The sequence below is a fragment of the Anser anser genome (assembly GCF_964211835.1).
Source record: "Anser anser genome assembly, chromosome: 9".
NCBI lineage: Eukaryota > Metazoa > Chordata > Aves > Anseriformes > Anatidae > Anser > Anser anser.
The window spans coordinates 21,504,814-21,530,023 of record NC_139729.1 but is presented as its reverse complement, the minus strand read 5'-3'; the positions used below and the strand labels follow the sequence as shown (position 1 = coordinate 21,530,023).

At 45.1% G+C, this 25,210-nt stretch overlaps 1 protein-coding gene and 1 long non-coding RNA gene across 11 annotated transcripts in view; one reads left to right on the top strand and one right to left on the bottom strand.

The window, feature by feature from the left end:
* Positions 1–24,893, top strand: part of LOC310904070 (calcium-activated potassium channel subunit beta-2) — a 129,991-nt gene extending 105,098 nt beyond the window's left edge. For 4 of the 8 annotated variants that reach the window (XM_083848275.1, XM_083848278.1, XM_083848277.1 and 1 more), the window contains 4 exons: positions 9,508–9,618; positions 15,826–15,996; positions 18,403–18,598; positions 22,682–24,893. In XM_083848275.1, the coding sequence (XP_083704401.1) occupies positions 9,508–9,618; positions 15,826–15,996; positions 18,403–18,598; positions 22,682–22,966 (763 nt within the window). In that variant the 3' untranslated portion in view covers positions 22,967–24,893. The remainder of the gene's footprint in view (positions 1–9,507; positions 9,619–15,825; positions 15,997–18,402; positions 18,599–22,681) is intronic. The other 4 variants (XM_083848276.1, XM_083848281.1, XM_083848280.1 and 1 more) reach the window with 3 other exon arrangements.
* The window catches only part of LOC310904074, a 31,016-nt gene continuing 15,430 nt past the window's right edge, over positions 9,625–25,210 (bottom strand). The window contains exons 1-5 of one of the 3 annotated variants that reach the window (XR_014588033.1): positions 17,872–18,395; positions 17,354–17,442; positions 14,791–14,901; positions 11,786–11,858; positions 9,625–11,141 (exon numbers count right to left, since the gene is read on the bottom strand). This is a non-coding gene — a long non-coding RNA (uncharacterized lncRNA). Of the gene's footprint in view, positions 11,142–11,785; positions 11,859–14,790; positions 14,902–17,353; positions 17,443–17,871; positions 18,396–25,210 lie in introns of those variants that run through there. The other 2 variants (XR_014588031.1, XR_014588032.1) reach the window with 2 other exon arrangements.

Sequence of the window (25,210 nt, the reverse complement as noted above, 5' to 3'; positions counted from 1 at the left end):
CTGACATACCTATTCCCGTGCCTTTGACCCCGACAGGGACGAGGCTGCCAGCTGTGCTGGGGCAAAGCTTGCCACCAGGCGAGGTGAAGCCCACTGCCCCTCAGCAGCAGTCCAGCTTTCACGCCACCTTTCCAGACAGTCCCTGCTTCCAGTCCCTAGAAAGTCCCAAATTTTAAAATAAACCCGGCCTGAAGCCTGTGCTATATTTTGTTTGTTGCCAGCAATGGCTAAACCAACTCACGCGTCAGCTCTGCTTCATGCCATGCCCTCCTATCCACCACAATAAAGTATCAACAGTGCTTATTGTGCCATACCGCTGAGATAAATAAAGCACAATTTGAAACCATGATATGTTTAGGCCTCCTAAAAGAGAGGGAAAGGCCTATAAAACCCCCAATGAAGGAGTCATGGCTGTTTATATCATTTGCAGCTTGTTAGGTAAACCCTGAAGCCAGTTTTAATCAGAAGATGCCAATGTTAGTGGAGAGCTGCTGGGGTTTATGCAGGCTTTGGACTGAATGTGGCTGTTTCTCAAGGTTTTAAAATACATTTCATAATGTTCAGTGCAGACAGGCAGCTGGGGAAGTTTAAGTCTTTTCTCCCAGAAGTATGGGAAAAACAAAATAAAGCTACAATTATGGTGACAGATGGTCTGTTACAAACAACAGGGCATTGCTAGTAATTTTGCTCCTTGCACAATGAAGGAGATCAGGACTGATGCGAAAAAGCCAAGAAAGTCCCGTGGTTCTATCCTGTTCTTCCAAAAAAAAAGCAATTCCTAATCCAATCCAATCTTCCAAAGCTATCAGTCTGAGTTAATGAAAGCAGAGCAAGAAAATGTTACTATTTCTATTAATTATAGAGGCAGGTTTGTGCAATAAACAGAATTCATATCCCTACTGTGCTGTGTAAGTACCTATAATTCAGCTGCTCCGCTCACAACTGCAGCATGTTCTTCACATTGTTTTACAAATTAGCAAACCTGAAATCAGCAGCCACGTACGGTGTGATGACATTTAGTTTAACTACGGGGAATCTGATCTGCTGAAATCCACAGGCGGTCTTCCAGTGCTGCTTTTCACCGTGATTGTGTTACAGCTCCCCAGTTAAGTCCTTCTAGATCAGCTCCATGTTTTCCATGGAAGCGACAGTACAGATGCTGTAGGAAATACTATCAGTTATTTATTGCACTTGCTGGCACTCCTCCCAGTGCTGCCAAGGTGATGTTTGGGGTGATGCTCTTTCGGAGGTGACCAGAAAGGTGGGCCAGGGCACTCCTGGAGCCAAATGGACTTTCTGGGTCAGTTGACTGGTTTGTGTTTACTGCAAGGGACACGGAGTAAGAGCAGGGACACAGATAAGAACATACGTGGATATCTTTGCTCAGTAGCCAATGCCCAGTACCTGCATACCTCACGGGAATTTATTTTGTGCATCAAAACCTACAGAAGCAGAAGCAGGTGTGCTGTCTCAGAGTGAGTCCTTCACCTTAACACTGGTGGTGCATCCTCTGGTAGGACTGGTGGTAGCAGTGGGTTGGACAAACATCTTCTGTCACCCTGTGGTGACCTTCACGTCCTGCCTGGCTTGGGACCAGAAAGCCCCAGAAGGACCTGGCTACCAAAAGCAGTGCTGCTCCAGCAGCGATGAGCAAGGCGGGAGCTTTCAGGGCAGTGGTGAAGAAAAACATTTCTGTGGGTATAAAGGGAAGCTGTGGAAAGGTGCTGGGCAATGATCTTTCTAAGTCTGCTCCACCTTTCTACCTTCTAGATTAAACAGATACTGCTTTTCTCTGCACTTGAGGAAGAAGCAAATTGCCTGTTGCCAGTCAGAAAACATTCGATAGCAAGGCTCCTGCCACCAGCCAGAACATCCCACCAGCAGACTGGTCTGACTGGGAGCGCTCTGGCAGCCAAAACTACTCAAGTAGCAATGTTTTCCGATAGCTGTGCGGTGCCCGTTGCAGACTGCTTTTGATAGCAACATGGTCTGATAGTAAATGGCTTCACCAGGATAAAGAAAAAAAGATGAAAACGTTCCCTGAGATATAGTACAAAAGGTTGATTTACCTGTTCTTTATCCATCCACTACTTGCAGAGCTGCTGGTGTTACTTTTTAAGTATCTGACTCAGACATCAGAGCAGAAAGTTGATAAAATGCTCACCTTTGATTGAATATTTGAGTTGAATTGCCATTGTGGCAAAAGGTAAAAATAAATACATACACTATGAAGAATTCAAGAAGTTACTACTGGACAAAATGTTCCACATCAATTTTAAATCCTTACAGACACTGAAAATCTCTTTTTTGGTTTTCATGAAGGTCAAAATTGAGTTTTTGAGCGTTCTTTCAGCAGGGATTTTATTTAAACATTGGAACTTCCTTCCAATTTAAGGAGAGTGTGTCTTAAACAACATCTAACACTGGTCCAGCTGGGGACTGGACTAATGTGGTCCCAAGGGAACATAACAAACTGAAGAAAAGTGTTTGCTCTGGCACTGAGAAGTTCTGTGCCATTGCCCTACCCTGTGCTTGCTTCTGCATTTCGCTCCTGATCTGGCTGTAAATAGGAAGAGAATCCAGTATCCAGTCTCTTCTGAAGTGCATATCAAAGAGCATTGAAATGATAGACTTCATTAAGCTTGTATATCAGCTTTCAAAACAAAACTGCTGAGATGGGGAATTCACAACAGCATTTCCAATGTAAGGGAGAGGAGCAGGAGGGAGGTGAAAGTTAACATTTTGCAATGCATAAAATAAAAATGCAATCCATGTTACAACAGCTTCTGATGATGTTTTCTGTAATTGGATTACTACTATCAAATTAATATAGGAGAAAAGCCTTCTGAACACATTAGGAGGAAGACAATCAGCTTTTATTTACCTGCTATGCTGTATTACAATGAGGTACGCAAGTGTTGCAGCAGGGCCAGCTCAGGTCAACTGCGGTGTGTTAACTGATAGCTTAGCAACCTTTCCCCCAAGAATTTTTGCTTAAATTGATCTAAATAAATTTAGGAATTCAAATACTAGCTTTTAGTAGCAAACAGGATCTTTAGAATACCCATTTATGAGAAACATTTTTGGTTAAACTTAACAACAAAAAAAAAAAGAAAGAAAAAAAAAGGTGCTATACTATGCAATTATAATGAAACACACACCAGCTGTATCCCACAGGAGATGGGAATGACCTACAAGATTTCAAGGTCAATTTGAAAATACAGCTTTTCTTCATTTTGATTGAATGTAATTTACTTGATTACTGGGGCTCAGGGATTCTTAGGAAAGGTAGAAGCGGTAAATTTCATAAAAACATCAAAAATGGTGAAAATTAAGAGACAATTGTCAAGTTTCCCTAAAAGTAGAAAACACAGACATATCCCACACATTCTGAAAATCCCACAACTGAAAATCCTGATTATTTCAATGTGTTGCCAGAGCCCGGTCTTGCTACCACCAGTTCCTTAGGGCAGTTTTGCCCAGCACTGTTGAAAAGGAAAACATTCCCCATGCCCTGGGGGAAATGAAGCATGGAAACCCCGTTATCAGTGACAGAAGTTTTGCCTCTAATTCCCCCATCTGCTCTTCTGAATGTTAACCTACAGCATTGGCACATAAGCTTAAATGATAAAAAGGGGTTCCAAATAGAAAGCAACACAATATTAGTCAGCTAGGCTGGTAGTGTCTGCAGAAATGTGGTGTGGGCACTCATGTTTCAAGAGAGGGAAATTATAGGAGAAAATAGTATAGTTATGTTACATTGATCGAGGGGAAATGCTAGCATAGAATGGGGAAGTAATGGGTCAAAACCAGATTTATTTATTTTTCAATCTTTAATCCATATGGAATTCTGCACAGCTCCTCCTTCCTATTCTTATTGTTATTTGTGTTTAGCAGCTGCGTAAAATAGCATACAAGGCAAGAAATCTGAAAAGAGAGTAATAATGTGATGCATAGTGTTAACTCACTGGTTTTGGAAATATCCATTTATCTTGGTTAAATAAAAGCTTAGCCCAAGTACTAAGCCAAGTAATCATGATTAGGGAGAGAAAAAGACATTCACCTCCTTAGAAACTCAATACTCTTCAACATTAATAGCACTGCAGTGACATAGCTCGAAGCTGGATGCTTGCTGTAATTAATATAGATTATCGGCATATGAGGAATGAAAGTATCTGTGCCTGCTCCTGCCATTGTTTTCATTCTAGACCAGTTATGAGACCAAAATACATTGGGCTTTTGTTTTGGAGACATGGCCCTTTCACTGTTCAGAGTGCTCTGCTGGCCTCAGAGGACTGCAGAGGTTTTGTTCCCTTTGTTGTCTCAAAACTGCATAGAAGGCATATGCACATTGTTCTCCCTTATAGAGACTTTGCTTTTGTTCTTTCTCATTATCTTTTTTCCTGACTCTCAAGAAAAATTGGTTTTATGCTAAAAAGTATATTACAAGAACACGTCTATATAGAGATTCATAAGCTCTCAAGGTATTAGTTTTTTAGGGAGGCTAAGTCTGCATTTGTACCTTCCAGTGTATCATGTGCTAAACTCATCCACAAAGCAGGTGATTTAGTGCTTACACTGATTTTTACCTAATAGACTGGTGCCGCGCCATACTAAGCCCAGCTCATCAGCCTTGTCTCTGTAGTCATTTGACTCATTTGACTCCCCCAGATTTCCCATCTACTTCATACAACTATTTTGGTAGATATTGTGACTACTTTTCTGCGAAATGAAGCTGTTCCTATTCTCTCTTGTGCGTGCACATCATTATTATCTCTTATGTTGTGTTCCCTAACTTTCTAATCCTCTGCCTTATTGTAGCCCATTTCATTTCTAACTTTCTGCCAGGCTTGCTCCCCAGGCTGGATTTGGTCTCTGCACATGAATCCACCAGAAAAGTTGATTGCAACAGCTGATTGTATTCAAATACCAAAGGGCTACAGATAATGAAGTCTAGGTTCTGAAAGGGTGAGAAATCACCACAGGGTATTTACACTGCAGAATTTACCATTTTGTACTAAGACAAAGAGGAAACATACTCATGAGCTCTGAACTGGGTTCTTTGATTTACTACAGAGGTGCTTACTTCACATCTCCATGCCTCGTTTCTGTAGGATGGGGTTATTAAATCTGCCTTTCCTCATCAAGATCATTTCTTAGTCTTAAGGAAGACAAGTCATTTCTACTCGGTATATGTGATAACCAGGTTTACACACTAATGTCATCGGTACTATTCCCAGCCTGACTGTGAACATCTGTCTGCGTCCAGAGGTCCTCCAGCAGGTCCAAGACACCATTAGTGTGAGCAGGGGGATTGAGCTCACACTCCTCTTGTTCCTCTCATCTGGCGATCTCAGACACTTAGATTCAGCTAACTGGTCTTTGCACATGCCAGCAGATTTAATACGTCTTTCAATGACAGCCAGGGAAAATCAGGCAGTGCAGAGTTAAATAAACCCGGCTTGAATTAAATAAATAATTATTTGAATAATTTAATTGAATAATTTAATTGAATAATTTAATTGAATAATTTAATTGAATTAAATAAATAAACCCGGCTTGAATTGCCGGGTCACATTGGCAGTGCTGGTCCAGCACTCCTGGTCCTCTTCTTTGGCCACTGTTTTGGATCAGATTTTTCTTGACTTACCTGCACAAACCCAGTGCAATAGCAGCTGCCTACAAAGACAAAACAGCTTTACACCTACATCTAAAGCAGGAAGCCAACCTGCTCACCAGGGAGGCGGCAAGGCCTGGTGGGCTTGTGCACTGCTGTGAGCCAGGGACAAGTCAATTAAGTGCTTGTGCAAATCACCCCCTTTGCCTGCACATCCCCTGTGCCTTGGTTTCACGCCGGCACTTTTGCAATAATAAAAACATCTCTTGGTAATGGTCTTTAGTAAGATGCGATAGGTGAAACCTCGGTGGTGGTCTGGTATTCACACCGACTGCCCACCCATCAGCAGTGAACACGTTCAGCCCGCTGCAGGCTGCTAGAGCCTAGTAAAAATTAACAAGCTACTAAGTGCAGACTGCTGTATTTTGCCACAGAAAATAAAGTCAAACAACAGCTAAAATAGACGAGGCGAAGGGGGGGAAAGGAGAGTAGAGAAGGCTACTACCAAAGGCAGCATAAGAGTTGTATTTATTTTTTAATCCCATCTCTTTTAGTGTCTACGATGAGCACTGTAACTAAAGGAATCTAACTGAATTAGAATTTCAATATGTCCTGAGCAGATTGGAGCCATTTCCATTCATGAGCAGCACGTCCCAGCTGTAATTGCCTGCTTGCTTATCCACACAGCTCTTTACAGCTAATCCAAATGTGGACTCAAAAATAAATAGTGCCAGAGCATTCAGTTCCCGACGGGCAGCCGTTTCAGCATCGCCTCTGCCTTTGCTTTGTTCTGGCCGGTGCTCTCGATGGCACGGGGACTGGCTCAAAGGAGATAAAAGATGATTGACCCTCACAGGGAATTAGGTGGGAGAAAAACCCCTCCTGCCATAGCTGTTCCTCTGGGTGCTGCCTTGCAGCTGTTTATCTCTCTCTGTCCTCACCTCTCTCCCCAGCCATGTCACTCCTCTGATCCCCTTCTCTGTTGTGGCTTCCTGAGGGCAGCCGGTGCCCTCCCTGTTCCCCTCTGCGTGCTCCTACCCACACACACCGCCAGGGTTTTAGCACTGCTATCCTCAAATGAAACATCTCTTCGGGGATATTTAAAAGCCATGTACTTCTCAGATCAGGTCTTTTCTGGAAGTGTGTGAAGCTGAGGCACTGCTGCACATAGCTGGAGCTGGAGAGGGCAACCCTGCTGATGGGACTCGGTACTGCACGAAGCAGGGCTCTGCCTTTGCTCTCTGACATGGGGATCTGCACATGTCCACCCTCCTCACCAGGGGAGAGGTGACCGCCCACCCTCTTTCAGGCTATTTTCTCCACTAAGCCTACCACGGAGTTCCTGGGAGACTTTGGACCAGTCTCAGCAACCTCTGTGCCTAAAGTTAAAAGAAATTTTGCCTTTAAAAACAAAACCAAATGCACCTGTATTTTGCCCATAGCTGAGCTGCATCCCCGTGTGATGACTTGTCACTGGCAGCTCCATTCTTCTCGTCCTTTGGACACGGAGCCTCCTTTAGCCATGTCTGTCCCCTTGGAGCCCAGCAAGACCACCCTGGATCCCAGACATTAACCTTCAGCTCAAAATCTAGGTGGAGATCTCAGCTCCAAGCTCAGGGGAGATTTAGAAAAAGGTCTAGAAATAGAGGTGTATTCATTAACGCAGCATCATTAGGGATCAGTCTTCCTAAACATTTGTCAGTACATTCACACCAGCTCCCCGCTGTCCATTTTTTCCCTTCCTGTGACGAGGAACCCGAATTCAAGGTCACCTGCCAGTTGGATTAGTCAGGTAGTAGAGCCGGAGCTCCGGAGATGCTCCAACGAGAAGGGTTATTTATGTCCCTCTGTCCTGCACCGTGCCGTTAGCTCGCGGTACATCAAGGTCTGGTCACAGGGCAGAAATACACTGTTTGATATTGCTATTGCTGCTTCACGATTTAGTGTTGTTGCTGCCAGGGCGTTAAATGTTCCCTAAGTGGTAACTGTCGTCTGCTAATGTAGATACATTTCTTTTATGAGTTAGCTTATTGCTGTCTCTCTTAGTCTACTCTGACTGTTCTTCTGCTACGGCCACAGACAAGTGGATTTAGGGCACGCAGATCACAATACAATGCCCAAAGTACCTGTTAAGGATTTTGAGCTTCACCCTCAGAATTAGGTCTCTTTTGGAGCAATTTGAAGCAGGCCCGGCCCTGGCAGGTTCTCTTCACACCGCAGGCCTCAGGTGTTTGCTGCTGGTGGTGGGAGACATGCTGATAATGCTTAGTGGAAACTTTGGCAGGTTTTCTAGTGAGGTCCATAAAATTCACCAGAAGATAGTGTTCAAGAAGAAGACAAGACTGGGAGAAGATAAGAGAAGACGGGGCCGGCCCTGGCAGAGATGTTGGTGTCATGGGCCCTTAGAGGTGCTCCCAAGCCAGCCCAGAGCAGTGAAGTGCCCTGGGCACGGATGTAAATGTGTTCATAGGAGTTGTGCAGTTTGTACTCAGAGCCTCTCCCCCAAGCATTGTGCATTTATTCAGGACAGACCCCCAGTGCCAAGAACAAGGTGTGTTTTGTAAAATCCAAAGCTTGGCCTTCTTGACTGTCTCTGTGGCGACGATGCCAAGAGACAAACGTGTTGAGGCCACACGGGGTAAATAATGAAGGAAACAACCTTGTTCAGGCAAAACTGAGCAGAAAGCCCAGGGTCCAACCCAGTGTCCTGACTCTAACTGTACACAGGAGAAGTCACACCAAGTACAGCAGCTTGCTGGTAAGCTGCCCTGTGGGAGTATTCCCCAGGAGGAGACGGTCGTGTAGGCTGTAGCCATTCTACATTACAAGCCTTTCAAAGGTCTTCAAAGGAGGGCCTTCGGCTTTTTTTGAGGTAAAAAAGGCTTTTACCTCAGAGCTAACCCTCACCTAAAGGAAGCACAGACTCCAGTCACTTCTGGCCTCTGGAGTGGCTGCCGTGATGCCATCAGTGTTAGGATTTTACACAAGATTAGGGATGCAATTGTGTGCTAAACAGTGACCGTTAGCTTGGATTGCCCAGCTAATGAAGCGGGCAGCATTAACGCAATCACATAGGGACTGCTGCAAGGCACTGGCACTGTGAGGAGTGTCTGAAATCACGCTGACCCCGGGGGGGGAAGAAGGACAGCCCCCTTCCTCTGCTGGCACCCCCTCGGTGGGACAGGCCCTCTCCTGCGATTTGCTCTGGAGTTTGTGAATCTGCTCCCTCCCTGCCCAGGAAGCTCTGCCAACTCAGGCAGGCAGCAGAAGCTGGTGGTTACTTCTAATGCATGCCCAAGTTTTGCTTAAATAAGAACAGACTCTTTGGTAGCGTTCACCACCACCTCTGGCTGGCTCCAGGAGAACTGAGGCTGTGGCAGCACAGCCAGTTGGGCTTTCCTCGGGGCAGCTCACATGTGATACCCTCAAGGGAGCAGTGATAAATATATAATTTTATTTCCCAGCACTAGGAATCCTTGGGGCTTAGCCTGGGAGAGGTCTCGGTCCAACATCCGATGTGGCCTCCAGCCCTCGGACAGCTGCTCTGCACCCTCCCGCTCAGTGCAGAAACAGCAGCGTGAGGATTAGACCCAAGGACACACAACACATTTCTGGCTGTGATCACCATAAAAACACTTCTTAGCTGGTGGCTGATAGATGCTATTTCACCTTCTAAACTACAGTTATTACAGGAAGGAAGGGCTTACAAGATTTGTCCTTCATTTCCACCACTGCTCTGCCATCCCCATTATTTTACATCTCACCTCACGTTAACGAATGGTCCATCTTCAAAGCACGCTGGGCACAGCCACAGGGGATTTGGCACACTGGAAGTAACTTGGACTGCTGCTTTGCATGGGCTGTGACAAAAACTATCCCTCTTCCCCCAGGTCCTTCCATCGTCCCACTGCAGCAAGCAAAAACAACACTGGGCAACCCTCTAAAATGTTTATTTGGACCAGTGGCCGGAGCTCTACATCTTACAGACATGATGAGAAAAGGTAAATGGCATCGATGCTGGTTGTCTCGGATGGGTTTTGAATCTCTAGGAGTGTGACCTGTCACTGCCCTTCAGTGGTGGCAGGGGGAGGGAGGAGGGATGCAAAGGGTGCATCCTCTTATCCCTTGCTCCCTCCAGCTCCTCTCTGAGGTCCATCTCTGAGGCCGGCACACACACATTGCACATTTTATGGCACACCAATCCCCAGGCACTGTCTGCAGCCACAGCTCTATGCCTTTCGCAGGTGTCCCGCTTCCAGCCAGGAGCCCACAGAGTGCACACCCTCCTCCTGACGCCGCTCACAGCCCCCTCTCCCCGAGCCGTGTCTGTTCCACATCTGGGCGATGCATCCAGCTCTCGGAGATGTTTCCTGTTCCTTTGCACATACGTGAGGGCGAGCATGTGTGCAAGGCACTGCACAACAGATGGGTGATGACAAGCAGTTGGAAAGGGAGCTGGCTACTGGGAGAGTGCCAGCCCACTTCAGTGGTGTTGCTGGATAAAATAGGCTGACGAGACACAGGAATAAATGAATTACTGGGTCTCCCGGGGGGCAGAGAATCGCACAGAAGAGAAGGAAAGGGAAGGAGAGGTTTTAAGTCCTCAGACAAAGCAGCACTCAGTTGGGAATGAAGGAAGTTAAATATCACTGATGAAAGAACAATTGTCAGTAATGCTCAGACTCATCCTTCCAAAATCTCTCTCCTTTGTAGTAAGATTTGCTGGACAGCTTGTCTTGTCACAACCGGACGCATTTCCCTTTCTTTTCTTTCCCCCTTCTCCCTTGACTCCTCTCCTTCAATTCTCCTTGCAGTCACTGCTAAAAGCAATCACAAAAAATCAGACTCCAGTGAAACAAAAGCAGAGGTCAGTGCATCTACAGCGCCAATTAGCAAAACACGCTCCTCAGTTTTTCTAATGAGACATTGCTGGCATCTGCTTGGGAAAATGGGCTGGTGAGTTCAGGCACCAGAGCTGCCCTCAGGATGCGGGGTTCCTTTGGAGAATTAGCCAATTTGCACAACTCTGCTGCAAAGGCCACATAGGTGCTCGGCTTTGGATACTCTGATCCCAAAGAGATATCTGGAGGACCTCGGCTTGGCAGTAGGTTTCCATGGACTTTCGGTTGTAGCTGGCTCTCTAACTGCCTCTTGCATTTCTGCAGGTCTCCTCTGCAACTGCATTTTCCCCAGGCTAATGTTCTTCTGTGTGAATGCACAGACATGGACGGGATGGTCCAAGGCTAGGCACTTTTAGGAGATATCTGCCCACAGGATGGGCTGGCCGGGAGCCACGTGCTCCTGATTAGCACAGCCTTCGGCTCCTGGCATGCCTTCCAGCAGGGCTCGTTGACTTGGGCTGAGCGCTGTGCTAAGCAGGGCTGGCCAGCATCTGGTCTGCTCAGACCCTGGGCAGAGCTCACCCCGCCTGCCCGCAGAGGTGGGAGCAGCACCCCTGTACCTACACGCTGGCCTTGGCAATTTCAGGTGCCTTGTCAAGCCGTCAGGAGGGACTGTCCATACCCTGTGAGTGATAGATAAAATGGAGGAGGGAAGGGGGGGAGAAGCGAAAATGGGAATAGGAGAGTGCTGACCGTAGCCTCAGGGCTGCAGAAGAGAGGTGTGAATGTGGAGCAAGTGTTGCTGACCGGAGGGACTCATTTGCTAGTGTCTGGCAGCAATTTTAACACATGTAAGGTCACCGGCAGCATCACTGTACCAAACAGGCAGTGCATTTTAGACAAATAACATCCCCTAAGCAATCCTTTCCTAGGAATTCTGTGTTCTTTAAGCTTCATATGGGAAGATTGTCAGCTGGGGCAGCAAATTTTCGTAGCAGCAAACCTTAATAATAGCCTGCTGCAGCAATGGGTCCTTGCTGCGGGGGAATCGTCTCCTACTGGGTGGGAGGTGTCTCACCAGCATCTGCTTCTGTAGGACCAAGGCCAAAAGTTATATTCGTTGCTCTGTTTTAGAAATCTGCTGTTCCCCATCTGCCACTTTCTAGGCTTTGGAAACCTAACCAAGCCCTCATTCTTTCTCTGCTGTCCATTATGCTTCCACAGCACTGTAAGACAGGAAAACCAGAGCACTGCTTTGGTGTGGTTCGGTTTGGTCTGGTTTGGTGGGGACAAGGAAGGGAAATAAGTGAGTGAAATCTGTTCTTACCGGTAGGAATCCTTCCGCAACCACCATGGAGATTTGTGTAAGAGCTCCAGGGAGATCACATGTTGCCATAGCTCTAACAACAAAAATCGATGCAGCTAAATATACCCAGTAAAGAAAAATGTAAAGAAATTGGCTTCTGAGCAGAAAAGCCCCTGAGCACTGGGAATTCTGTAGGTAACAAACAGGATTTTTTGAGTTTTGCATTCAAGGATTTCTTATATCAGCAGACATCTCAACATGAGGTAATTTGAGTGACTTCTGCATACTAACTGTGATATCAGTGTGGTAAACGTGAATTCAAAGTCACTCTGAATAATGCAAGCAGACAGGTATCCCGCCTGCCAACCCCACAGCAGCTCTGCGCTGACAGAGGCAGCATCTCCCTTAGCACCTGCACTGTGGCCCATTTGGAACGGAAGAAATTTGAGTGCAGGTAACTCATATTTTCATATCTTCTGAAAAAGAAAGTAATTGCAGGTGCCTGGTTATTCTAGATTTCCAGGGAAGAACCTGGATTGCCTTTGCAGCGTGCTTAGATCTACCCATTTGGGAGTGAAATGAGAACTGCTTTACTGGAGAAGCCTTACCTCAGCCCCCTCCTGCTCTACGTGACAGCGCCTGGCTGCGAACCCTTAGGACCTTTCCTAACAAACACAAATAAATCCATCGCATCCCTGGGGCTGCAGAGCAGCCCTGCCCCAGCAACCCACAGAGCACGTGGGGAGCATGTGGCAAGTTTCATCCTTTATGTAAGTTAGTGCTAAAAGCTCGTGTCCCCCATGATGGCAAAGGAAGGTCTTGGCTGCAGCAAATATGAGCAACTCTGCAGATGCAGAACTTCTTTAAGAAGCTGGCTCAGACCAGCCCTGTAGTTCTCCTTGGTGGTCTGGTATTTGGGCTGAATAACATAACCCAGGCTGCCAGAATCCCTCACACAGGTCCTTCCCCTCCCTTTGTCTGGAGGGCACAGAAGGACCAACCGAACATCCTTCAGAGGGATCCCTGCTCTGCTACTGTGGGGGGTGATACGGAGAGGGAAATCTCTGCTCTGTCCCCGGCAGGCACGGTCACGGCCGAGGTTTCCTCTCTGGCAGCTGAACCTGGGTAGAGCAGCCAGCCCGTATCCTGTGAGCAATTTGGCAAAAGGAACACGGAGATTTAGCAGGGGAGAACTTCAGTTTGGAAATGATGAGGACAGCAAAGACCTTTCGTCCTTGGAGGATTGCTTTCCATTAAATGTCTTTGCAGAAGCTGTGCTCTGACAGCTGGCACTGCTTTAAAAACAAACTACACCCCCACCCACACCAGTGTCCTATTTGGGGAGTTGTCACACGTCATCGCAAGTATTCGATGGAGTCCCCGAGATGCGCGGTGTCGGGGTGCAGTGCTGTGTGTGTGCACAGGGCAGCCGTCAGCTCATTGTGGCTGCGCAGCCCTGGGGTGCAGAATCAGCCAGCTGAGCACAGCACCTTTCTGGCTCACCGAGCAGGGAGAGGTCCCTGGGCTGTGCCACAAGTTCACACGTACTCAAAATCCTCCCCTCCCCACAGAGCAGCAAGCACATGGGCAGATACCATAGCTGCTGCGCCAGCTTAGGCAATGCTGAGGCTGCTCTGCTAGTGGCAAAATGTTGTACGTACCCTATCGTGTCCCCGAAACCAGGGCTCTGCAGTGCAAAATGTGCAGCCAGGTAATAGCTGATGTTCCTGGTGTCACAGGGAGCAGTTTGCTCCCTGCCCAGAGCCATCAGGAGTGGGAGGAGCAAGAGGGGTGTTCAGGCAGTGTTTCTCCTGCACGGCATCAGGGCTGGTGTGCCACGCGATGCCACTGCACACCTCGGCACGTGGCAGCAGACCGGCTTCTGGCAGGGATGCCAGACAGAAACGCCCTCAGCAAGGTGTACCAGACTGCTGCTTTTCTGTTGTTCAGGGCTTTGAACAACAAATATTTGCAACAGGGCAACCAAATGACTGCTCCAAGCATAGCCCAATAGACAGAGCTTTACTGAGCTCTATATACATGGCCAGCAAGTGTGGGAAACCATGAGGCAGGCGGGGACCACACACCATCCTCTTTGCTCATCACCTGCCAGAGAGTACATCTCTACAATGAACCCTTCAGTCCCTCCTTTTCTACCTCTCATTCTACGTCAGAAGGATCAAATACATCAGAAGTATTTGCAACCATTCTCAATTAGCTATTTGTATTTAAATTGTCCATCGGTGACCCTTTTTATGTCTTAGCTGTTCTGGTGACATCAGTGAGTGATGGCACTGTGCTCTGTGTCTACACACAGACAAGAGTTATGCTGTGTGATCAGGTAATGTTCTGGAACTGCATGACAATTTCTTCCTTCCTGCCGACTTCCATTTGGGAGCAATGCAAATCCTAATAGCAGCTCTCAGAGTTAAATACAGTTTGATAAATAATAATAGAAAAGTAACATTAGATTATTACTCTACATCACTTCTTTGAAGGCAACGGCATCTACCAGTTCACAATATATTTTTCTCCCCAGCACCAGGGAAAATTTTGACAGGCTGAATTACCATTTCATTTCCAACTAGAAAAACACTGACAAGCTTTAAAGGATGGTTTTGAAGAGAAACCATGGACAGCTAAAGATGTAAATTACAGTAGGATGAAGAAACTTCAGGGGGTCGTAGGTATGGGAGACTATTTGACTGCACTAGCACCTAAGCACAATTTTTGCTGTAAAACCCCACACCATATGTGCTTTGCCTGGCTATGACTCATCATCTAAACACAAATTCAATTCCAGCTTCAAGGAGTTTATGATTGAACTTTTTTTCCTTGTTTCTACTGTGCTTATGTATGATTTTGCATCTGTCTTAACTCTATTTCTTTGTCCCTATTAGTGGATGTAAATTACATGGTTGGTCTGTCACACGGTGCTTTTTTCCACGGTTGCGTGAAACTTGGTGGTTTCAGCTTAAAAGAGTGGTGGGTTTGCTAGAGCCCAAAGTGATGTTGATGTTGCTCACCTGCCATTTTGCAGACAGTAGAAGAGGAACTTCTTCCACGTGTACCTCTATGTCCATGTTTTGGTGGTGCCAGGGCTCAGAGGCGTGCGGTTCACATGCTTCGGGTGCTGCCTGGATGATTCAAAAGAACCGTAACAGAAAACACAGGAGATTTTGACCAGCCTCAGGTCTGTAAGTACATTTTAAACCCACAAAGTTTGAGTGTGTTTGAAATGTACTCAAATATTTCCTTCTTCACCATTGTGTCCTCATGACCCATTGAATCATCAAAGGCTCGGAGATGAAAGAAGGACTTATGGTTAGAAAATGGAAAGGACTCTGCTGAAGGGGGAATGGTTTGTTGTATCTTCTTTTTTTAATCCCCGAACAAATAGCTGTAGTGAATAATTTTCTGTGAGGGTTTTCAATGTAATGAGTAACGGGTCTTCCAGAAAGCAATTTTTAAAATAAAGTAAATAAGCTCCCGATCAAAAAAACCCACAGAAATCAATTGCAAAATCCCCATAGTGTTTCATGAGCTTTGAGTCACACTCAGGGTGGAAAATTTCCACTAACCTGTAGGGAATCAAGAAAGAACACTGTCCTGTCATAAAAAATCAGTGACTACTTTCTTCAGGCTATTTCCTACATATGGTAACATAAGACCTGTTACTATATTGAACTGAAGAAAAGACACCTCCTATAACTAAATATCTTCTAGTGGCCTAAATTGGCATTGAGAGGTCAAATTCATCCATAGTAGAATTATACCGAGCCAATGAAGCTGCACCAAAGAAGGATTTACTGAGCTGGTACAAGTGTCTAATCTTTATATTTGCAATAAGAGGTTTTTACCTTTTCAGAAATGGCTGTAATTTGTTTTGGAGATGAATAAATTTCCACCAGGTCAGAGTGAATCCATTGAAAATGGACACCTGAGGACCCTTAAGCCTTTCTCACCCACAAGATGGGTATGGAGGTGGAACTGCCCACCCCACAGAGGGCTCATTGATTAAATATGAACTTCACATAAGAATGTATTATTTTCAACCTCAGAAATATTTACCAAAAAATCAGGGATCACGACCTACTGGACAAAAGGAAAACAGTCACAGCCCTAAAAGCCGGAGAAGACCGGGCCATACTCCTCGGGCTGGCCATGATGGTGTGCTCTATCATGATGTACTTTCTCCTGGGAATCACCCTGCTGCGGTCTTACATGCAAAGGTAATTTCATTACAGTTGCCCTGACCTCACACGCTCTGTTCCAGCTGACTTACCATTGGTTATTCTTTTAACTATTTTTATTATAATTTTTCGTTTGGTCAACATAAGTCAGATTCTGCATTTCCTTACCCCAGTATAAATTACACATAACTACAGTGAAAAGCAAGCTGAGCAATGCCAGCATAAGCAACGGAATATTAGATCCCTGTTTGACGAAATCTTGATCCATAAGCCTTAGACTTGCCACAGTTTAACATATCTATAATATCCACATCAGCTGGCTTGCAGCCTGCTGAGCTCTGTAAGCCTTGCAGCGGCTGTTGCTGCAAAGCCCAGGCAAACTCTGGAGAGAGCAGCAAAAATATTTAGCTGCCTCAAGAAACAATGCATTTGCAAATGAAAAATGAAGAATCTATTTGGGAAAGAAATCCAGCTGCTTTGGAGCATGTAGTTTTCCGTGTAGGTTACTGCTTTCATGTCAACAAGTGAAATCCTCCCAAAATAGAGTAATTTGCTGAAAGTGAAGGATCATCTTTCATCATTACTGCTCTGTACTTAATTTTTCTGAGGCTTTCTCTGGCTTTCTTCTCTGGTACAGAGCAGAAAGTTTGGCCTGTAATTCATTAGCAGTATTTGAAAGCAGTTTTCAAGCACCAGCCCTATTTAAAATTCAGCCTAGACTGTAATAAGACTGTCAACAATGTTTTTTCTGCCCTGATCAGCAAAGTTAGGAGAATGAAAAATGCATAATTGCGGATCAAAAGGCTGGTCTGTCATGCCCAAACCCACGCTGAGGTAGTGGCCAATAGCTGGCACATGCTGGCTTATCCCCAGCAGGCTTCATATTTAGATATGCACAATAAGTGCCTGAAATTAACTGGTATGAATATCCTCCATTCTAATGGTGCACCTGCAGGAAAATATTCCTTCTTGACCCTGCCCTGAGAAGGAAAAAAAAAACAACACAATGCATGAAGATAAACTGTACTGATTTTCAGCATCTTAGTTGTGTGATAAAGGGATTTGTCCCTTTTTAAATCCAGGCAAAGTTTAGGTTTTCAAAGATAGGGATCAAGCCCTTTTAAGTATCTAAGAGTATTTGCATTTCCAAATCGCTCTCCCAGACCTTTTAGCAATACCAGGGTCAATTGTAGAGGCTGTTAAGGTCAAAACTGCTCATGTGGAAAGATGATTTATATTACAATCTATGTGAAAAATTGCCAGAAGATACCAAAGCACCTACAAAGTACCACATATTCCAACTTCACAAGTCTGTTGTAGGTAGGTGTTAGTTTATCCTCCCCATACGTGAATAAAACAGCAGTCACAAAGGTTAAAGTGGGGAAATGAAGGCTACCCTGTGCTTTCATGTCTCTCGGTGCAGCCAGATCTCCTTAGGGGCTATTCTGCTTTGTAGACAGCAATACCCGTCCAGCAGAATACTTCCTGGGAAGAAAAAAAAATAATAATAAATAAATAAATAAATAAAAAAGGAAACCTTTCATTCGATTTCCCTCCAGAAATCATAGCATAATTTAATAAAAATGTAAAACAGAATATACAAGTGTAATTACTGCCAAAATGAAATACCAAGAGAATTAGTCAGCAATCTTGGCAATCACTTATCACTGAAAGCCTTTTGCAGGCTTCGGCACGGGGCAAGCAGACCTCGGCTTCCTCCTAGCTGTGGCCATGGACAGGTTGCGCTCTTCCTCTCTAAGGAAAATACAGCCATAGGCTCTTAAATATATACAAGAAACCCAGGTGAACAGTGGCAGTACATACCCAGGCTCCCCCATGCCAGTTTTAACCTCTAGTGAATTTGAGATAAGCTGAAATCCCCCCAGAATGACTACATCAGGAGATTTAACTTACTGAAAAGCAGGCAAGCTGCTACCAGAAAAGCTTTCCTGCTGGTAGAGCTGCAAGCAGTACCACTTGTGTGCTACTGGGGGCTTGTGCGTATGGATATCCGCACCCCAGGAATGCAAAGTTGTCCCCCACTTTTAGCTGAGCTGGACTTTGTGGTTAACTATCGAGTCTTGGTTCACAGTGCCCCGTCATGAAGTTGCTCTCCCCGGGGCAGGCTGCTCCATTTCCTTCTCTGCTGTTTCCCTTTGATCTCAGATATACCTTCTCCAGACTAAGGGTTCCCTTTTCATTTACACATAGAAGTAAGCGAATCAGGTATTTTTGTGCCAAAAGCACAAACTTTAGGGACTGCAGAATAATACCCTCTGTCTGTGATGTGTGACATGAGAAAGCCCAGCCTTTGCTCAAAGCCCCACAGAGTGTCCCATCAGCCCGCAAGGTGCCCCGGGTATATCTCTGATGGAAAGGCTGAGCTGCAGTTAGCACTTATTGCCCATTCTTGCCATGCTCTAACATCTCCTTTTGTCTGCTTAGCGTCTGGACGGAAGAGGCTCAGTGCTCGCTTCTCAACGCATCCATCACAGAAAGCTTCAACTGCTCATTCAGCTGCGGTCCAGACTGCTGGAAAATCTCTCAGTACCCCTGCCTCCAGGTGTACGTCAATCTCACTTCTTCCGGCCAGAAGCTTCTGCTCTACCACAACGAAGAAACAATGAAAATTAATTCTGAGGTAGGAGCACGGAATGAAATTTCTTCCTAGGTGGGTTTCTGCAGGGCTGCAAGTTATGTTATATCCATTCCCTGCTTTAAAGCCATATAACGCTTCCAGCTCCTGCTTCCCTGGTAAGTACAGAGCAGAGAAAGCAGAAATCAGAGCCCGGACAGAGCACAGCTCATCCCACATGGGGTGGTGGTCCCAGGGGGGCAGGAGAATAGGAACGGCCTCATTACTGCGGAGCCAGGCAAGACGGCAGAGGGAGACAAGAGCCCTGAGCCCGACAGCAGATTTGGCTCCGTCTGCATTTCTGGTGACAAACCCTGAGCCCTGGCAGTCTCTGCTGAGGTCGGCTGTGTTGCTGGGGCCGTGGCACAGCACTTATCCCTGTTGGCGGCGCAAAGATGCTGAAAGTTTACAGAGGAGAGACTGTCAGGAGAAAAGACATAGCGTAAAAATAAAAGACAGATTAAGAAGCCAGCCCATCTTTCTTGCACAATTTCTCCGATTCCAGACGCTGAAACAAAAACATATTTCACAGAAGAATTCCTTTCTCTGCTTCGGCGACTGCGAAACCCAGCGTGACTCAGCCCAGGTGGGACGGAGACAGCTCCCGCCTGGCGCCTGCGGTGAAGGCAGCGGATGCACGGCCGGCATCCCTCCGGCCACCGCGGCGAGGCTGGCAGGATGCCCTCTCCCCACCGCCCCTTCTTTGTCCCTACAGCGCCCGGGTACTGAGGTCTGCAGGCCGCAGTGAGCCGGGATGCAGCTCAGGCAGTAGGTTTGCAAGTACCAGACCTGCACTGACTGCTTTGCTATCCAAGGTCACCGAACCCCAAACTACAGGCGCTCGGCAAACCGCAGCCCACAAAGGCTGAGCCCCATTGTCAGGCTGCTGACAACGTAACCTATTGTGTTTCTATTTATGGCAGCAGTTCGGTAGACCAAATTACTTCTGCATATTAAGATGAAGTGATATTACAATGAGTCAAAGCACAGAGTGGTTGCACGGGGATGGTTGTTCTGCTGGATAATTAGCTCCTGTGGCTGAGAGACGAAGTTCTCTGGATCTGAAGTGTGAAACGCAGCAGTGCACCCCAGCCCAGTTTGGCGTTGGTGCAGAAATGAGGCACACTCAGCTCGTTCCCCGGAACTTGCAGGCCGGGACAGACCCAAATTTCTGCTGGGGCAGAAATAAAATCCAGTGATGCTCATGCTGTGATTTGATTAAAACAGATCAGATCAGTCTCTGTGCTCCACTGGATTCAAATAAATCAGCAAGTTCAGCATAAATCTTCACTTTCTGTTATTGATGATTTTTGTTTGCTGAAAACAGACTTCGAAATTCCCCCAGCCACCTCCTCTTCCTAATTTAACGTAGGCACAGTTAATACTCCTCCAGCCCAAGGTTGTTTTACAGGTTAAGCTCTGCTCTCGGGAGGATTCCCAGCTTTTCCTGATATGCTGCTGCTGACTGTGTGACCTGAATCCAAATGCAGTTTTGAATGCAAGTTCTCAACTGCTGTAAACTACCTGGCTTGTCGTGCCTGGCTGGGATCAGCAGAGCCTCCAGGTTTCAGACCAGCACAGCCCATCTCAGCAGTGCTCCATACGTGTGATACCAAGCAGGCTGTAGGCAGCAGCTGCACCTGTCCGAGAGCCAAAATTTGGGGAGAGCCGGTGCCTCCTGCTGCAGGAGTCAACTTCATTGACTTAAAAAACACTGCCTCCAGCTTGCCCAGAGATGTTGTGTGGTCTCCATCCCTGGAGATACCCACATTGTGACTGGATAAGTCCCTGAGCAGCTCTTCATTGAGCAAAGCTTTGGACTGGACATGTCCACAGGTAGGCAGCCTGTACAGACTGACCAATCCTTTAAATTAGAAAAGTAGGGCTGGAAATATAAGTTTTCTTTATAACTACCTAGGGCATGCTTCTTGTGATCAGATTGCAAGTAACACAAGAGCCACTTTTCTCACATCGTGTCACAGAATCCTTACTTGAGGCAGAGGCACAGACAAAGTTTACTTCCATGTTTGCAGGTTCCCAGGTGTTTGACAATGCAGAAGTGTAATAAAAGAGCATAGAGTTAGCAGGCTACATTCACAGATACAGAGTAGGAGTGATAGACACAAAACTCCCTGCCAGGCATCGGAGAAAACTAAATGATGATCAGAACAAAAGAAACACTCCAAGCATCCCATTATCAGCGTCTGCCTTCTTGCCTGCCAGTCACCTACACAATGCTCAAGGGAACTGGGACAAGGCCACTAGCACATGGAGTGAAGGGCACCCATATCTCAGAGAGCACACAGGAGGCTGCAGCACGGGGAGAGATGCTTTTGGCACAAGGAGCCTGGGCTGAGGGACAAAACACATCAACCTCCCTTGCACAACTGACTTCCATGGCTTCGTATTTCCAAACCCTCTTGGCACAGTCAGCCCAACCAGCCCAACACGGCTGGTGGCTCGGGCCCATCGGGTGCAGGAGGCAGCAGCTCAAGTTCTGCTTCTGCATCAGGTCTCCTCCAAAAGCGTCTGGAAAATAGTTCAGCTTGCAGGAAGCCAGGACTTGCAGAACCTCCCCACTGCACTCTTGGGATGTTTCTGCAGACTTGGAGTCCAGGAATCTGTCAACGTTTGGGCTTTTACATGCCTGCTGTTTTCTGTCAAGAGGGAAGAGCTTGGCAAAAGTGGCCAAGTCCTCACTCAGTCTCTTCCCTCAGGACAGTAACAGTTGGGACTTCAAGAAACAAAAATGTCTAGCACCAAATTTGAAAAACAAAACAAAACAAAACAAAACAAACACCCACCACCAAAACATCAGAGCTGGAAATACTGCTAAGACAGTGACAGCATATAATTCAGTAAAAGAAAATGAGGCACAGCTTCACTGAAAAAATTCCCCTACTTATTAGATTCTGATGTATTGAAGAGTCATAGGCACTGGAAGAGGGCTTGTGGCTTTGGAAATTTAAGACAAATCTGAACAGAGTGCAAGAGAATATCCAGGGGGGAGCAGTCCTGCACCAGCAGGAAGATGGATGAGATATTACTGCTCTGATATTTTCCATCTCTAATTTCTAGAGCTCTATGAAATATTCATAATGGCAGGCTGACATGCTCTACCATTAATGCTCCAGTCTGCTAACGCCAGACAATCTTCCTGCCGTGCTTCAAATCATATTCTGGGCTAATAAACCTGCCAATGAATCAATCAAATCCTGTTATGAGCTTAATCTTTTGATCATTATTAGGACTAGAGATCTGTCTCAGTATGTTATGAAAACTCACAGCATAGTCATGAAAAAGAACTGAGGGACATTCGTAAAGTTTATACATTAAAACAATAAAAACCCATGGGTCGCATTATTTTAATCAAGATGTCTTTTCCCTCCAAAAAAATTACTTCCGTTCATTAAATTATCTAAATTTAGTTATCACCCCATACAAGTAAGATCAGCAGTGTGGCAGGGGAGTGTGGCAGGACCCATGAGCAAGTTAAGCAACAGCCCAAGGGCCACCACTGTGGCTGGTCTCCAGCAAGAGGCTGAATGGAAGCCTTCTGCCACGTCCCTACGAAAATCTATTTTGTCCTAGACTTTCCATTTGTTCGTAATTGAGTCATTGCCCTGAAGGGAAGATTTGTATTAAGGTCTTTTGGGGCCTTTCCCTCCGTGAGAGAACGCCTGTGCCTAAGATCATGTTGATCCAATGCAAGTGAGGTCCAATCTTCCAGATTCATATTTACAGCGAGTCAATTACCCACCTCACTGCAAGAATACACACACCACTTAAGATGAAGAGGTGCTTCATCAGTTCCATTTTTGCATGTGTAAATTAGCAATAATAATATATTCACCTATCTATGAGGCCGCTGTGCAGATTAAAGCACTAATGTTTGTACAGCACTTGGAGGCTCTCCAAAGGGGAAATTCCTTAGATGTACATAATAGTGAGTTTTGTCTGGGATAAACGTATTATTCACTTAATAGCATTACATTTCTTTTAAAAAGCATAATTATCTTGGAATTCTCCTGAAAACAGACATAGTATCTGGTTTGAAGATGCGTTTTTCTCCCTCTGATTTCTTCCCAGTGTTCGTATATACCCAAGTGTGGCAAGAATTATGAAGAATCCCTGTCACTGGTGAATATTGTGATGGAAAACTTCCGAAAGTACCAACGCTTCTCCTGCTTCTATGACCCCGAAGGCTCTCAGAAGAATGTAATATTGACCAAACTATACAGCTCTAATGTGCTGTTTCACTCCCTCTTCTGGCCCACCTGCATGATGATCGGTGGTGTTGCCATCGTCGCGATGGTAAAGCTGACTCAGTACCTTTCCCTCCTCTGCGAGAGAATCCAAAGGATCAACAGATAAGAATGAAAACTTTGGAGATTCGATTACCGCTAAAATACTGTTTTCTCATTCTTCACCAAAGAACCTTAAGTTTGTAACGTGCAAGTCTGTTCTAAGTTCCTTACTATATTCTTATAAGTAGAGCAATAATGCAAAAGCTGTTCTATATGCAAACATGATGTTATTATTATGCAGACAACCGAAAAAAATACTGTTTTGTGTTGACCGTCTATATGATCTTGTTTTATGCTGAGACTAGTACTTTCCTTTCTACAGCCAAAATTGGGCTCAGTGTGACCATTTGCCAAGCTCAGTCAATTGACTTTTTCACTATAAGGGATTCTGGGGAAATTCACCCTGGACAAAGGGCAGTGAATGACTTGTGCATCACTGAGGTCTCACCTCTGGCTCAGTCCATTCAATGGATTTGTCGTTTGCTTTTTTATTATCGGCTGCAGGGAAAAAAAATAGCATAGAAACACCAGAGGTTTTTCTATTGTTAGGTGGCACAAAATGGACGTATCTTCGGGACAGGATAAGCATGCAGTATTAACAGCCTAAATAGGACTTGGTGATGCTTTGTGTTAGCTCCCCCAGTTCAGAAGTAAATTTTACCCTATGGTGTTTAAGGTCTTTTGCAAAACTCTTTGTGGTTTTATTTTATTTAGTGCTATAACTTTCTTCTGTCTTACCAACAGCATCTTTGTTATCTGCAGAAGCTGTAGCCAAAAAAAAAAAAAAAACCACAACAACAGCAAAATCACCTTGTTCCATTTTCTACTCCAATCTGAGCCCTTCTAATGGAGATGGGACCAGAACACCTTATGTAAAGATTTATTACTCATTTGTCTTGTATTTGCTACCATATCACTGTAAAGAAAAAAAATAACACAATCAGCTATTTTTTCATTTTTTACTTCCAACTATTTTAGATTTTTTTACTTGATATATATACAGATATATATATATATATAAAGAGAAGCTATATTATATCTAGTTGTGTATTGGAACTTGATTATGGGGTGGTTTTTTTCTGTTTTTACCAACCGAAAAGTGAACAATATAACTTGTATTCATAACCTTCAGCCTTGGATAAGATCATAACATGGAGGAGTGGCACTGCAGGATCTTATCCAATATTCATGATGTTGTTGCAGTCAAAGGTCTCTATTGCTGTGACATCTGAAATGACAAAAATCTCATCCAATTCTATGGCTCCATTAATTGAATTTTTAGATAATAATCATAGTACTTCTGGAAATCTCTCCTGACCTTAACTCAGAATGCAGTGCTGGCTGAAGTAAATTTTGATTTAAAATGCCCAGGTGAAATGATTTATTGGAAAAACTCAGATTCTGACTAATATGTTGTTCTATCTGTCAGATATTTACTATAGGGATCTTGCCAGTCTAATTTCATGCACACTGTAGTCGCGATTTCCGCATAATTTATTTTTATTCCCCTGTAGAAAACATTCCTTCTTATGTTGTGTTTAAAGACACCTCTTATAGTTTCTCACTTTGTACTTAGCCTGAAGGACAAATGCAAGGCAACTCCTGTGAGCAGGCTGTGAACTCACTACCCAATGGTTCAAAGAAATCATTTACAGGCCTATTCAAACCAAGAAACTAACACTTTTTTCCCTCAAAAGGACTGCAAAGCAAGTATTTTGCCTCGTTCATCTATATATAAGTACCTTTCCGCAGCATAGCATTAACAATTTCAAGATGTTACAAAACTTTACAAGTCATGCAAGTGTAACATGAGCTGTAAAAAAAAAAAAAAAAAAAAAAAGTTAAAGAGTTCTCAGCAGTGAAAATTAACTTGCAATCTTGTAATCAGTAGTATAATTTTCCTTAGGTAAAATAATTCCTGGAGGGTGTGGGTATAATCAGGGCTCCAAAAATATGTAATAAAAATATTAAAGTAAATCTTCCAGATTTCAATATCTTCTGCATTCAGACCTGGCTTGTTTCATTAGACTTTTGCCTGTAGCTCCTAGTGCCTTGAAATCAAGAGCACTGATGCAATGGGGAAATCAAAAAGGTTTCTTCGTAAAATGCTTTTTTGATCACTCTGTGGGATTCGCAGAAACCATCGCCAGAAAGCCCGGGCACCCTCAGCATTAGCAGGACCAGCATGGCCGAGTCTTCGTTGGGCAGACAGCGGCCTGCACTCGACCACCCATCCAACAGCAGAAAACGTGACTGCCCCTGTGCTGGCATGGCTGGGGGCCAGGGGCACAGCAGGGGAAGGCTGTGTCCT